The following is a 14218-nucleotide window of genomic DNA, read 5'->3' as shown; positions in this document are numbered from 1 at the left end:
GCTGTGATGGTCTGGCACTGTCCAGGGTGTCTCCCCACCTGCAGCCCAGTGACTGCTGGGATAGGCTCCAGCATCCCCCGCCACCCTGAGTAAGCGGTTCGGATAATGGATGGATGGACTTCATTGGCGCCCTCGCTGGGCCATTGGTCATCGACACCATTAATCAGATAGTTTGCCCCCATCACAACTTGGGCGTGCATGTTGCGGTATAGGTTACGATTCACCAATGCGTCCTCGGCGACACTCGGGCCGATAATTGTAATACATACTCCATTTAGAGCACCAGCGATTCAGATATCTGACAACTGCATGAAGACAGCATGTTGTCGGTTTTAATTCTCATGGAGGAATAACAACAAAATTAAGTCCACTGACCTAGAGTTGGGACGCTCAACACCCAACCTCATCTCCCATGGTCCCAGTGACTTGATGGATGCGAGTATATGAGAGACCAAATCAGTCATTGTATGTAAGCTTTAGTTACAAATGTGGAGTTATCTAATCAAATATAGTTTTCCATAAACGTGAAAATATCAGCTATAAAATTACAAATAGCAATGCATTTGCAGAGATGGTGAGGGGTAAAGCAGCACATTTTAAATTCCCTCATTCTGTAAAGCCAACTGTAGGATGATAACACCATGCCCAGTTTTGTTTTGATGATACGAGCTACACGTTTTGAACATATGGGTGGGGAAACCAGACCCTCAGCGCACACAAACCACCCTACGCTCCTGCTGGTTTAACACAAAAATACCAACTAAATACTTTAGGAAATGAAGGTTTATAAATCTGCTCTCAAATTATTCTCCTCAAAGAGCTGAAATTAAAAATGCAAAAGCAGAACGATCGAAAAATATTTCAACAATTTTCCAAAGCCCTGTGCAAAAACCATTTCTTTTAAAAATGTAATAAATAAATAAATAAAAATTTTACAAAAAAGAAAATCCCAAACACCTATACAATTGTGTTTGGGAGCAACTCAATACTCTGGAGTGTTAACTGTCTTGTTCAGGCATACACGCATTTGTGCATCTTTAAGTTCCGCTGGTCCGAGTACCTCTTCCCGCACTTATCACATATGTACTGCTTACCGCCGGCATGAACGTGCCGCTTGTGCGTCCGTAGATGGCTGCCCTGGCTGAAGGTCTTCCCGCAGATCTCGCAGCCGTACGGCTTCTCGCCCGTGTGCACGCGCAGGTGAAGCTTCAGGCTGTTGGCGTTGTTGAACTTCTTCTCGCAGAACTTGCAGGGGAAGGGCCGCTCCTCGGAGTGCGTGCGACCGTGGGAGATGAGGCTGCTCTGCTGGCTGAAGCTCTTCCCGCACTCCTTGCACGTGAACGGACGCTCGCCAGTGTGAATCCGCCGGTGGATCTTCAGGTTCACGGACTGCCGGAACGCCTTTCCGCACAGGTCGCAGATGAACGGACGCACCCCTGTGTGGATCCTCTGGTGGTTCTTGAGGTTGACCGCGTGCCGGAAGTTCTTGGAGCACTGGCTGCACTTGAACGGTTTCTGGCCGGTGTGGATGAGCCCGTGGGTTTTGAGCGTGACGGCGCGTGTGAATCCTTTGCCGCAAACAGGGCAGGTGAAGATTTTCTGCCCTGTGTGGATCTGCGTGTGGCGGGTGAGGTTCTGGGCCAGGTTGAACCTCTTACCGCACTGCTCGCAGCCGTACGGCTTCTCGCCAGTGTGGATGATCGAGTGTGTCCTGAGGTGCGCTTGTTTGCCAAAGCACTTACCGCATTGCAAGCATTCAAAGGGCTTTTCTCCTGTGTGTGTGCGGATGTGGTCCTGGAGGCTCTGTTTGTGGGTAAAGCCTTTATTGCAAATTACACAGGTAAAAGGCTTCTCGCCTGTGTGGATGCGGAGGTGGGCTTTCAGGTTGCTCTGAGTGGAGAAGCTCTTGCCGCACTCTGTGCAGATGAAGCACTTCCTGTCCTGGCTGACCAGTTTCTGGAGCAGCAGGTCAGCTTCACTGGTCTGCTGCTGCTGATCAGGCTGCTGCTGATTAGGCTGCTGCTGATCAGGCTGCGGCGGCTGGGGGTCAAGGGTCACTGTATTGGTGGCTTTGTTGTTGATGAGGGCCTCTGCTGCAGCTCCTGGAGGATAAGCAGACTCCAGCAAATTACTCAAATCTCAACAACAGGGTTAAACAAATCAACATTGAACTGGCTCCTTTGTTGTATCAGCTTGCTTGAGATTGATGAAAATGACCCGACAACGACATCTGGGTACCTCTCAATTACCAATTACAGTGTACATTTCCTGGTCGAAGATCATTTAAAAAAACTGACTAAAATTGATTACAATTTAAGTGAAAGCGGAAAGTGTACTGGTACCAGAATTACTTTTGGACCGTGCAGCCCACTGTTCATGAAAGATGCTGATCCCATGTCAGCTTGACCAACTACAAACTGTTCACTTCCACAAATCCTCATTTAGCTTGAAATCTTTCATCCGAGTTCTTGGCAAATCTAGGGCACGCCAAACAATGAAACAGTTTGTGCGGGCCTCTTCCAGGAAATACTCTCTGCTCTTGCACAATCTATCTTTCTTTTTCTGACAATGAAACTTTTGGAAACTATCAATTATTTTTCCCATGTTCTCCTTGAAAATGGTCTTGAAAGGAAACTAATTATACAATTTTCTCAACAGAGGGTGTAACATTTTCTGATTAACATTTGTGTTTTACATCTGCTTTGGTTCCCCTCTATACAAATTCCTATAAAACCAAAGAAAAATAACATTATCCTTGTAAGAAGCCAACATTATAAAAGTTTGTCCAAGCTAATATTCTTGTTAGTACAAGAATTGGTACAGTACTTAATGGCATTGTTGTTCAGCCATAAGTAAAACTAACACAGTGAAATGCAGCTTCATACTTACTCTCAGCGATGGCGGTGAGGTCAACATTGCCTTGTTCATCTTTTAGACTGACAGCCAGGACAAAAGGTGCTTCGAAGTCATTCATGTCCTCCTCAGCTTTATAATTCTGAGAGGACACAACAGGAATGCAGTGAGTAGAACAGAAGTCCCACTTTCTAGAGGACAGTTATCGTGGCACTATCAATACTGCGATATTGATTGATGTAATACCACGATACAATATCATGGTATTGATATAATATCGGGATACTGATAGCGATATATCGTGATACAATATTGTGATATAATATCGTGATACAATATTGTGATATTGATAGTGATATAATATTGTGATGCAATAACGTGATAGTGACCGATATAATATCATGATACAATATTGTGATATTGATAGCGACATATCGTGATACAATATTGTGATATTGATAGTGATACAATATCTTGATATTGATATAATATCGTGACACAATATCGGGGTATTGTTTGTCCACAAGCCATGCCAATCAATCAAGTCACAAGTTCAACTGCCACTTAATCAGAAATAATTGATTGAAATTCAATAACAAGACTGCTAATTTATAGTTTGTCTTCCATGGCGATACGCAGAGTTGATAAACTCAACAGCAATGGCCGATATTTACTAGTACCAACCTAATGATAACTTCTCCCTCAGCTGCATAATGCTTTCTTACAGAAACGCTCAAATTTGTTGGTACCCTTACGGCTTATCGAAATAATGCTTAATTCCTTCTGAAAAGTGATGAAATTAAAAGCTATTTTATTATGTATACTTCCACGCCTTTTGTATGGTATAGAACAAGCAAAGAAGCTGTGAAAAGAGATGAATTACTGCTTATTCTACAAAGATATCCTAAAATGGCCTGGCACATTTGTTGGTACCCATTAGAAAAGATAAAAAATAATTGGATTATAGTGATATTTCAAACTAATTAGTTTGAAATTATTCAGCATGGTGGTGCAGTAGTCCTGGGTTCAAGCCCCGGGTTAGTCCAACCTTCGGGGTCATCCCGGGTCGTCCTCTGTGTGGAGTTTGCATGTTCTCCCCGTGTCTGCATGGGTTTCCTCCACTTGCGCCGTTTTCTTCCCACAGTCAAAAGACATGTAGGTCAGGTGAATCGGCCGTACTAAATTGTCCCTAGGTGTGAATGTGTGAATGTGTGTGTGTGTGTGGGCCCTGTGATGGACTGGCGGCCTGTCCAGAGTGTCTCCCCGCCTGCCGCCCAATGACTGCTGGGATAGGCTACAGCATCCCTGTGACCCTGAGGCAGGATAAGTGGTTTGGATAATGGATGGATGGATAGTTTCTTTGATTAGTATCACACGTCTCCAATTTTGCAACCAGTCATTCAGCCTATTTAAATTGAGATAAGGCGTCACTGTGCTGTTTGGTGTTACTGTGTGCACCACACTGAACATGGACCAGAGAAAACAAAGGAGAGAGTTTTCTCTAGAGATCAAAAAGAAAATTATAACCAGCATGGTAAAGTTAAAGGCTACAAGACCATCTGCAATTAGCTTGATGTTCCTGTGACAACAGTTGCATATATAATGAAGACCTTTAAAGTCCATGGAACAGTCCCAACCCCCTGCGCGTCGCCGCAAGGGGAAACTCGACCCCAGATTGAACAGACAGATAGTGGGAATGGTAGAAAAAGAACCAAGGATAACTCGCCAAAGAGATACAAGCTGAAGGTATGTCAGTTTCTGATCACACCATCTGTCGCTTTTTGAGCAAAAGTGGGCCCCACTGAAGAAGACCCAGGAGGACTCCCACTTTTGAAAGAAAAAGATAAAAAAGCCAGACTTGGAACTTGCTAAAATGCATATTGACAAGCCACAATCCTTCTGAAAGAATGTCCTTTGGAGAGATGTGTAAAAACTGGAGCTTTTTGGCAAGTCACATCAGCTCTATGTTCACAGATGAAAAAAAATCAACCTTACAAAGAAAACAGCACCATACCTACAGAGAAACATGGAGGAGGCTCCGTCATGTTTTGGGGTTGCTTTACTGCACCTGGCACAGGGTGCCTTGAATCTGTGCAGGGCACAATGAAATCAAGACTATCAAGGCATGGCGTCCGGGTAGCCTAGTGGTCTATTCCGTTGCCTACCAACACAGGGATCGCCAGTTCGAATCCCCGTGTTGCCTCCGGCTTGCTCGGGCGTCCCTACAGACACAATTGGCCGTGTCTGCGGGTGGGAAGCCGGATGTGGGTATGTGTCCTAGTCGCTGCACTAGCGCCTCCTCTGGTCGGTCGGGGCACCTGTTGGGGGGGAGGGGGAACTGGAGGGGAAGAGCGTGATCCTCCCACGCGCTATGTCCCCCTGGTGAAACTCCCCACTGTCGGGTGAAAAGAAGCGGCTGGCGACTCCACATGTATCGGGGGAGGCATGTGGTAGTCTTCAGCCCTCCGCGGATCGGCAGAGGCGGTGGAGCAGCGATCAGGACGGCTTGGAGAGCAGGGTGATTGGCCAGGTACAATTGGGGAGAAAAGGGGGGGGGGGGGTCCTGCAACAGGATAATGACCCAAAACACACTGTTAAAAGCACCCAAGAATGGAAAAAAAACAAAACATTGGACTATTCTGAAGTGGTCTTCTATGAGTGCTGATATGAATCCTATCGAACATCTATAGAAAGAGCTGAAACTCACAGTCTGCAGAAAGCACACAGCAAACCTGAGACAGCTGCAGCATTTTGCTCAGGAGGCATCGACCAAAATACCTGTTAACAGGTGCAGAAGTCTCACTGAGAGCTACAGAAAATGTTTTATTGGAGTGATTGTCTCTAAAGGTTACGTAACAAAATATTAGGTTAGGGGTCCCATCATTTTTGTCCATGCCATTTTCATTTGTTTTACTATTTACAATATTACGTTGGAAAAAAAACAATCAAAAGCCAAGTCTGATTTCCATGAAATATGGAATAAACCATGGTGGATGGTTTCAAGTTATTTAAAAAAACAAATAAAATTTTGCATTCTTTGTTTTTTTCTGGAAGGTACCAACAAATTTGAGCACATCTGTATATTTCCTTCAATTTACGGTACCTTCAAAGGGTCATTTATTCTCACAGTGTGCACACACTGTGAGAATACTGTGAGCCCATCCAGGTACCACGGAGGTCGGGCATGAATGTCACCCTTTCCTGCATGTACGAACTTCTGCTGATGTGACGTGAAAAATACCTACATGAAGTATCTTTATGCATGCTCAATAATCCAGGTAGGAAATCACAGTAAGTCGGATCAGTTCATCTGGACACAACGTTTATCGAGAGAAACGTTTCATCACTCATCTAAGGGCCCAGACACACCAAACCGACTAGCGACGATGAAGACCGACTGTTGCGTCGCCTCACGTCACCTGCCGTCTGGGCCAAAAAGTAGCACTTGAACCCACCGCAAAAACTACAGCCGACGGCCAACTAGCATGTATGTTCTGCACTGATTCGCTATGCTGAACAGCCAATCAGAGTGATCTCTCTCACTGACGGGCTCTGCCAATTCAACATGCTGAATCAGCCAAAAACTGCCGACAGGGGTCCGACTAGTGCCAACGGTGCGGGACACACCGCAAAAACTAGGGCCGACCTGGTGTGTCAGGACACTAAGTGACCTCTTCAGTCTCGACTGACTGCAGGTACCCCCACCCTTATAAACAATACAGTGGCCTAACCACCAAAACCAACGATCGGTTTCATATGCAAATATGGGTGTGACCATTAACTAGAGTTACAACGGTCATGTGTACTATTCACAGAGGATTTAGGAATAGTTGCAATCACAGCATTGTAAGATGGTGACAGATGTACTCTTGCCCCCCCCCCCCGGTTCAGGGATGGTCGTTCCCTCTTCACATAGATGGCCTCTTTGAATCCCTGTTCAAACCAGCGGTCCTCCCTATCAAGGATGTGCATATCCTCATCCCTGAAGGATTTGCCACTGGCCTGTAGATGGGTGTAGACCATGGAGTCCTGGCCTGAAGAGGTAGCTCTTCTGAGTTGTGCCATCCTCTTGGCCAGCGTCTGTTTGATTTCCCTGATGTGTACTTAACAGCATACACTATACTGCTCCGTTTGTACCCGGGGGGACCCAATCAATTTCTGGCATAGCGAATTTCAGCCAGAAACTGGTCCACCCCAAGGACCAGTCAACACAGATGAGTGATGAAACGTTTCTCTCAACAAACGCTGTGTCCAGACGAACTGATTCAACTTTCTGTGATCTACATGAAGTACAAAACAACATGACTTATCGACCCCGGGTGAACATGAAACTCACTTCAGCCATTTACACCCGGGTAACAGAATATAAATGTATAATATAAAATAATAATACAAAAAAATACATTATATATATATATATATATATATAATGTAAAATATAAAAATATAAAATAATATAGAATATAAAGGTAACAGAGACTGCAAACAATTCTAAGCAGACTGAAGATAAATCAGCACCGATACTGTAGTTACCAGGTTTTTACCAGACAACAGCACTCTACACCAGTGACTACAAATTTGGATTGATGATTCAAACGTACCTGTGTGGCGCTCTCTCTCTCAGCACGCTTTGCACTGCCTCCATAACAATGCTCTGCCTCTGTGTCCAACCATACAAAAAGCATTAACATATCACAAAATACCAGACCGAGCACTAATATTACATTATTATATTATTTAGAACGCGTGAAGCCTGGATGCATGTCCTAAATGTTCACTTTAAATTGTTTATAAAGCCCTGTGGCCCCCTGTTGTCAAGTACGTATGCACTGGATTATTGTGTTATTAAATGATTATTGTGTTGATGTTCCCATCTAAGAAAGTGAATCAAATTTTAAAATCTTCATCACAAAGCATTACTTTGAGGGTTCAGTTACATTCAGTGTCAAAGCAACTGAAAAATAAATTAAAAAAAAGACATTTTCTTATCCAACCTGGACATCTTTGGAAAGAAATGCTTTGTCATTACAAATGAGACGCAGCTTGGTTTTACAGAGGAAACATAAATGAGAAGTAATGTTAACTGAAGAAGGATATGATGGACTTTCACCTTCAGGCCATCTTAAATTCGTGTCTGGATATGAGCACAGCTTGGCATGGGAACACAACATGACTTGTGATGTAACGCAGTGAAACACAGAGTTACCACACATTCTCAACTTTTTCATATTGTTTTCCCTAATGCCAAAATTCATTTCAGTGTTCACTATGACGTATGTTCATAATGACTGGGAAATATTGCTGCCAACTGGTTTACAGGATTATTCTGCACAATAACATGTTATAATACAAGATAGCATAATGGTATGGGCACAAAATGGTTTTGGCTGTGTCCTATCAGCACTGGGTTTACCACAGACAACATCACCAAAGGTCCAAAGTCACATCACTGTTTAATAAATACCCCCAATAATGGGTACCATGTTAAAAACATCTGTGACAGTACTCTGATTGTAGCCCACAGTCCTTCCCAGAAACTGGGTTGGGACCCACAAGTGGGTCGCAGGAGATTTTATTTGGGTCGCCAAATAAATTTGCAGAATTTCCTCCAGTCTTCATTTAAGATTTATATCTGCAATACATGTTTGAGCCACACGAGAGAGCGCGTTGGTATTTCTACCACACTCACGGTTTCCGCCATAACACAGAACACAGAAGTAAACTGAAGGCTACACCTGATGTACGCCTGACTGGAGGGCAATGCTACAAAGCACGCAGGCCCACCTATCACATTAACAAGGTGTAAGTAAAATTAACAGTTGGGGTACACCTAAAAAGATAATGTTTCAACATAAGTAAACAGCACATAATGGGCCCAATGAGATGCGATGTGGAACAGACCTGATGTGGTTAATGAATTTATTGACTGTTCAAATTGATTGACTGACTGTTTGATAATAACTACACTTAAACACAAGCCCACTTGTTCTGATCACAGTCATGAGCATTTCAAAAAACTTTCAACAAGAAGCATGTTTTTGGCAGTACTGAATGTTTGTATTGATAGCTGTATTTATAATGTTGAATCCAATATGAAAGGCTAGTGTACATTCTGTTTGTTTTACTGATGAGAGGGAAAAAACAGAGCCTGTTAACCCCACCTAAATGCATTTGTCTCACTTATAAAGTATTTAAAATGTGTATATTGTTTTACTGATGGGAGGAAATAAAAACAATGAGATAGACTGTTAACGCCGCCTGAATGCATTTTTTTTATTTGTTCTCATTTATACAGTATTTAACATGCATATATGTTTTTAATAACACGTGCATAAGATGAAGTTGTGATCTATCAAATGTCTATCTCTTCGAAATGGCTGGTTTACCTATAGAAGAAAATATAAGGTGATGCAGAAATGGCAGTGAAAATAGTAAGAAATGTTTATTCATGGACAAATTTGCTCTTCTCGGGTTTTATAGATTAGGCTGATTCTGAATTGGGTCACAATTGTTTGTGTTTTTAAAAAGAGGGTCCCCAGAAAAGGAAACACTGCTTTAGACCTTTCTGCAAGTCTGCATAACAGCAGACAGAATATTGAGTTTGTCTACGTGCACGCCACATACGTGGCCAATCCACAAACATTGGCTGCCTCATGATAGCCAAACTAAAGCTCAACTGTCTACAATCAGCTTCTATATAGAGGAGGTCCAGCAATCTACATACCCACTCCTCCGTCTGACAGTATGTTCAGGACACTGGTGTGGGGTTTCCTCTTCCCTTTACAGCCTCTGAAAGACCTCTGCTCGAAGTCCATCAGGAACTTTGTGTCATCCACAATCTTCATGATTTTACCCAGTGCCTCGTTGCCCAGAGTCTCCATGACGGATGCAAAGCGTGTCTGAAACGAGAATAAGCTGTCAAAGTAAGGGCAAGCCTGGTGGGGAGAGGGACCATCCAATATGACCACCAACTCGTTCTACAGCCAACATGTGTCCATCAACGACTCTGTCAAGGGGTTCAGAACAAGTCACGGATCCCCTCAAGCCTGGTAGCCATTTAACATTGGCTAAATGGGAAAATAAGAGTAGCATTTATTTTTTTTATTTTATTTTTTTTCATTTATTTCTGATTTTTCCCTTTTTTCTCCCAATTTAGTGGCCAGTCGATCCATATTTTAATTCAAACACCCACCCTCGTACTGCATGCGTTCGCCAACTGCATCTCTCCGGCCAGCAGTCTCGAAGGAGATGCTTCGTGACAAGGCGCCTCCAGGCCGAACCACTGTTTTTTCCGACACACACAAAGACGCTTTCAGGTGACGAACACAAGCCGACTCCGCCCCCCTCCCGAAGACAGCGTTGCCAATGATTGCTGCTTCATCGAGTCCGGCCATAGTCGGATCTGACGAGACCGGGGCGCAAACCCCGGTCCCCAGTGGGCAACTGCATCAACACAAAGCCGATGCTTAGACCGCTACACCACCGCGGACTCCAAGAGTAGCATTTCTGTGTGAATCACATGTTACAGGTCACAGCCAAATAATAATAGGCCTTTTTTCTGGTGTCTTAACATGATTTGCGACAGAAGGGTACCAGCAAGCATTAAAGGGAAGGTCTACAAGACGGTTGTGAGACCAGCTATGTTATATGGTTTGGAGACAGTGGCACTGACAAAAAGACAGGAGGTGGAGCTGGAGGTGGCAGAGTTGAAGATGCTAAGATTTTCATAGGGAGTGACGAAGAAGGACAGGATTAGGAACGATTATATTAGAGGGACAGCTCAGGTTGGACAGTTTGGAGACAAAGCAAGAGAGACAAGATTGAGTGGCTTGGACATGTGTGGAGGAGAGATGCTGGGTATACTGGGAGAAGGATGCTGAATACGATGGAGCTGCCAGGGAAGAGGAGAAGAGGAAGGCCAAAGAGGAGGTTTATGGATGTGGTGAGGGAGGACATGCCGGTGGCTGGTGTGACAGAGGAAGCTGCAGAGGACAGGAAGAGATGGAAACGGATGATCCGCTGTGGCGCCCCCTACCGGAAGCACCTGCAAGTAATAGTGGTAGTTAACATGGCGGCAGAAAGATGACACAAGTAGTATGACTCAATGAGTCTGCCTGCCACTCAGTAAGGGTCCACTTACACCTCTTCGTCCTTAGCATTTCAATTAGAAACAGACCAAACTTTCGTTTGTTATCCGAGAGGATGTGCGAGTGGTTTGCTCATCACTGTATTGTGGGTGTCAGCGTAACCCCCCCCCCCCGTCCATAACACTGTGTACGGTTAACTTGATCGACAACACTGTGACATTTTGTTGATGGAAGTGCTACAGGAAAAAACAGTAACGAGTGGCATTATGCTAGATTCGTGCCCATGCTTAAATCGGCCAAGTGTTGCGGGACATAACGTTGGCGACAAACCGATCCGCCGTCTCCATTATCTCGCAGGACCACATTAGATTTACAAACGATCCGGAACGGCCTATTTTTACACTACCCGGGGCAGGGCGGTCGACGATTTGTTGCGAAATCGGTTGGAGACGGCTAAAAAAAAAAAAGTTTGCAATTCGTCCGGTACGCGAATTTTCCCTGCAGACGCACCAAAGCGCTGCGGAGGGGTTGGAGACCCATCGCGTCGTGTTATACGTCGTGGCGTTGCGCAGGCCGCTCCGTTTATATGAAACTAAAAAAGGGGGAGTTCGGGGTCGGCTTACCATCTTCACTTGACTCTCCGTCCTCAGTCTGGCCCTCAGCTCGTCGTCTCCGTCTCCGCCGCCGCCGCCGCCGCCCCGGCTCAGCTCTAGGTTGAAGACGAACGCGGAGCTGTCCTCCGCGATCTTCCCCAGTTCGGCCACCGCGGCGTGGACCAGAGTCTCCATGACGGAGGCCAGCCGAGTCTGCAGCGTGATCAGCTTTGACATTCCGCTGGTTCTCCTCTCTCTCCCGTCCTAACGGATTTCAGCTAGCGACTTGGCATTCATCGGAAAAATAAAAAATAAAATTTACAAAACGTTGGCGACAGATGCGACGGGTATAACGCGTAACGACACCGCCAGATTAACGATCAGAAATGACAACTGACATTCGTAACAAAATAATAACTGCCAAATACGGAAGTGATTGGCTGCCGCAGAGAACTACTTCCGGTTCAGGCGACGTGCGAGCGGAGGGTTCTTGAACGGCGCCTTGTTTATTAACGGAACGTGAGAAATAATCGTTGTTATTCAATAACCCATTTTTATTTTGGCAAAATAAGGCACGCAAACGTCCCCTTTTAAAGCTGCTTCTGTATTTGCTGCGTTTCTAGACGAAATCATGGGGGGGAAACTATCTTCATATCTGTGCTTTAATTCATGGTCGACCACTTGCTTTAAGAAAAAGAAATATAATGTAAGCGGTTTGGATAATAAATGAATGAACGTTTAGTTTGTTCAAAAACAAAATAATAACTGCCAAATACGGAAGTGATTGGCTGCTGCAGGGAACTACTTCCGGTTCAGGCGACGTGCGAGCGGAGGGTTCTTGAACGGCGCCTTGTTTATTAACGGAATGTGAGAAATAATCGTTGTTCTTTAATAACCCATTTTTATTTTGGCAAAATAAGGCACGCAAACGTCCCCTTTTAAAGCTGCTTCTGTATTTGCTGCGTTTCTAGACGAAATCATGGGGGGGGGGAAACTGTCTTCATATCTGTGCTTTAATTCATGGTCGACCACTTGCTTTAAGAAAAAGAAATATAATGTAAGCGGTTTGGATAATAAATGAATGAAGGTTTAGTTTGTTCAAATTTTGCTTTGAAGATGGCATGCGCCTTTCTGATTGTTAATATAGGAAACAATGCATGGCGGTTACAATCTGCCTCGCTGCCTCGTTCTGTTTGAATGGACAGAGGTGAAACTCAGATATAAGCAGACACTAATTTTTCCACGTTGTGTTTAACATTACAAGTTGTATTTTATGGTTTAATGGCGTCTACATGGTTATTGTAGACCTTTTAACTATTTAAATCAGGAATATGCTGTAGGGAATTCGGGGGACCACACAATCACACAAACTGCCGCGGCCAGGACGCGAACCCGTATCGCCCGCACCGCAGGAGACGTCGCTGACCGCTAGACTAAAGGTTCAGATCCGCCAGCCAGCGGCCAGCGTGTCTTCTTATCCATGCACGTTACACTACATATTGGTTGAATTTGTGCCATGACACAACTTCGATTTGTGTAGTGTCTACAATACTTGGTGACGATGAAAAATGAAACCAAAATTAAGTTTCAAAATATTCCGTTTCAATTTGTAAATGGTAATACTTTTTTTTAAATCAAGGCTCCTTAAATTTGAAAGAAAAATATGTTTTTCCATTTATGAAATGACAAATCCCCTGAACTTTCCAAACATCGCCATTAGAATCCAACCATCGCATGCTACCTATTAGCCCACGAGACCAGCGTGTACAAAGAAAGCCCCGCTGCGGGTGGGGAGACGGATGTGGGCATGTGTCCTGGTCGCTGCACTAGCGCCTCCTCTGGTCGGTCGCGGTGCCTGTTCAGGGGAGAGGGGGAACTGGGGGGAATAGCGTGATCCTCCCACGTGCTACGTCCCCCTGGCGAAACTTCTCACTGGCAGGTGAAAAGAAGCGGCTGGCGACTCCACATGTATCGGAGGAGACATGTGGTAGTCTGCAGCCCTCGCCCAGACCGCTCTGCCCTAGCCGGATCGGCAGGGGGGGGGGGTGGAGCAGCGACCGGGACTGCTTGGAAGAGTGGGGCAATTGGCCGGATTCATTTGGGGAGGGGGGCGAGTTTGAATGCTTGCATAATGTTTTGATACGCTGCAAAAAAATAAAAAATAAAAATCGAATCTCTGCAAATATTATTTGGTATTTGAATTTTCCTTATTCACAACTGCAACACTCTTTACATTGTTTCTCCAACACGTTTTCAGGGTTTCAAATTTGTCAAAAAATAAATAGAATAACGTTACAGTGGCACATCTTGCACTTACATATTTATTTCAATACTCATGACACCCATGCAGATGTTTAAATCTCAACAGGTTTCTACAAAATTACGGTATCAATTCACACAGAGACTATGGTCTTTGGCATCACAGGGACAGACATTGGCAACAACAAAGAAACAATGCCACTGTGCAAACTTTAGTGGTCTATAAAATAAATAACCTTTCAAAATCAACAACAGCAACCTTTTTTGTCTATGTTTAGTTGCAGCAATTAGACTAAGTGTGTTCTGTGTACTCAGATGAAGGGAGCAGAACCATTCTGCTTTAAAGGCGCACCCTCCTCGGTGTCATGTCGTGGAAGATTCTGATGACCTCACTATTGTTCATCTGGGTGTCTTGCTCTATGGCAA

The 14218-nt window shown here is 44.4% G+C and overlaps 1 protein-coding gene across 1 annotated transcript; it reads right to left on the bottom strand.

Annotated features, from left to right (window-relative positions):
* Positions 1-1011: 1011 nt before the first annotated feature.
* si:ch211-207i20.2 (uncharacterized protein LOC568537 homolog) lies at positions 1012-11941 on the bottom strand. The gene is made up of 5 exons (XM_056296761.1): positions 11564-11941; positions 9578-9752; positions 7455-7513; positions 2890-2995; positions 1012-2102 (listed from the first exon to the last, which is right to left on the bottom strand). Exons 1-5 carry the CDS (start codon positions 11768-11770, stop codon positions 1012-1014), a joined length of 1638 nt encoding a protein of 545 aa, XP_056152736.1. The 5' UTR covers positions 11771-11941.
* Positions 11942-14218: the final 2277 nt, after the last annotated feature.

Source organism: Lampris incognitus, chromosome 17 (genome assembly GCF_029633865.1).
Source record: "Lampris incognitus isolate fLamInc1 chromosome 17, fLamInc1.hap2, whole genome shotgun sequence".
Classification (NCBI taxonomy): Eukaryota; Metazoa; Chordata; class Actinopteri; order Lampriformes; family Lampridae; genus Lampris; species Lampris incognitus.
Note: the sequence above shows the minus strand (reverse complement) of the source record. Positions and strands in the feature narration are given on the sequence as shown.

Excerpts from the sequence above, each read along its gene's own strand:
- si:ch211-207i20.2 (XM_056296761.1), bottom strand. The coding sequence starts at position 11,770 with ATGTCAAAGCTGATCACGCTGCAGACTCGGCTGGCCTCCGTCATGGAG. Across the intron at positions 2,996-7,454 it reads AGAGAGAGAGCGCCACACAG|AATTATAAAGCTGAGGAGGA; the intron begins GTACGTTTGAAT and ends GTGTCCTCTCAG. Across the intron at positions 2,103-2,889 it reads CCTCACCGCCATCGCTGAGA|GAGCTGCAGCAGAGGCCCTC; the intron begins GTAAGTATGAAG and ends CTTATCCTCCAG.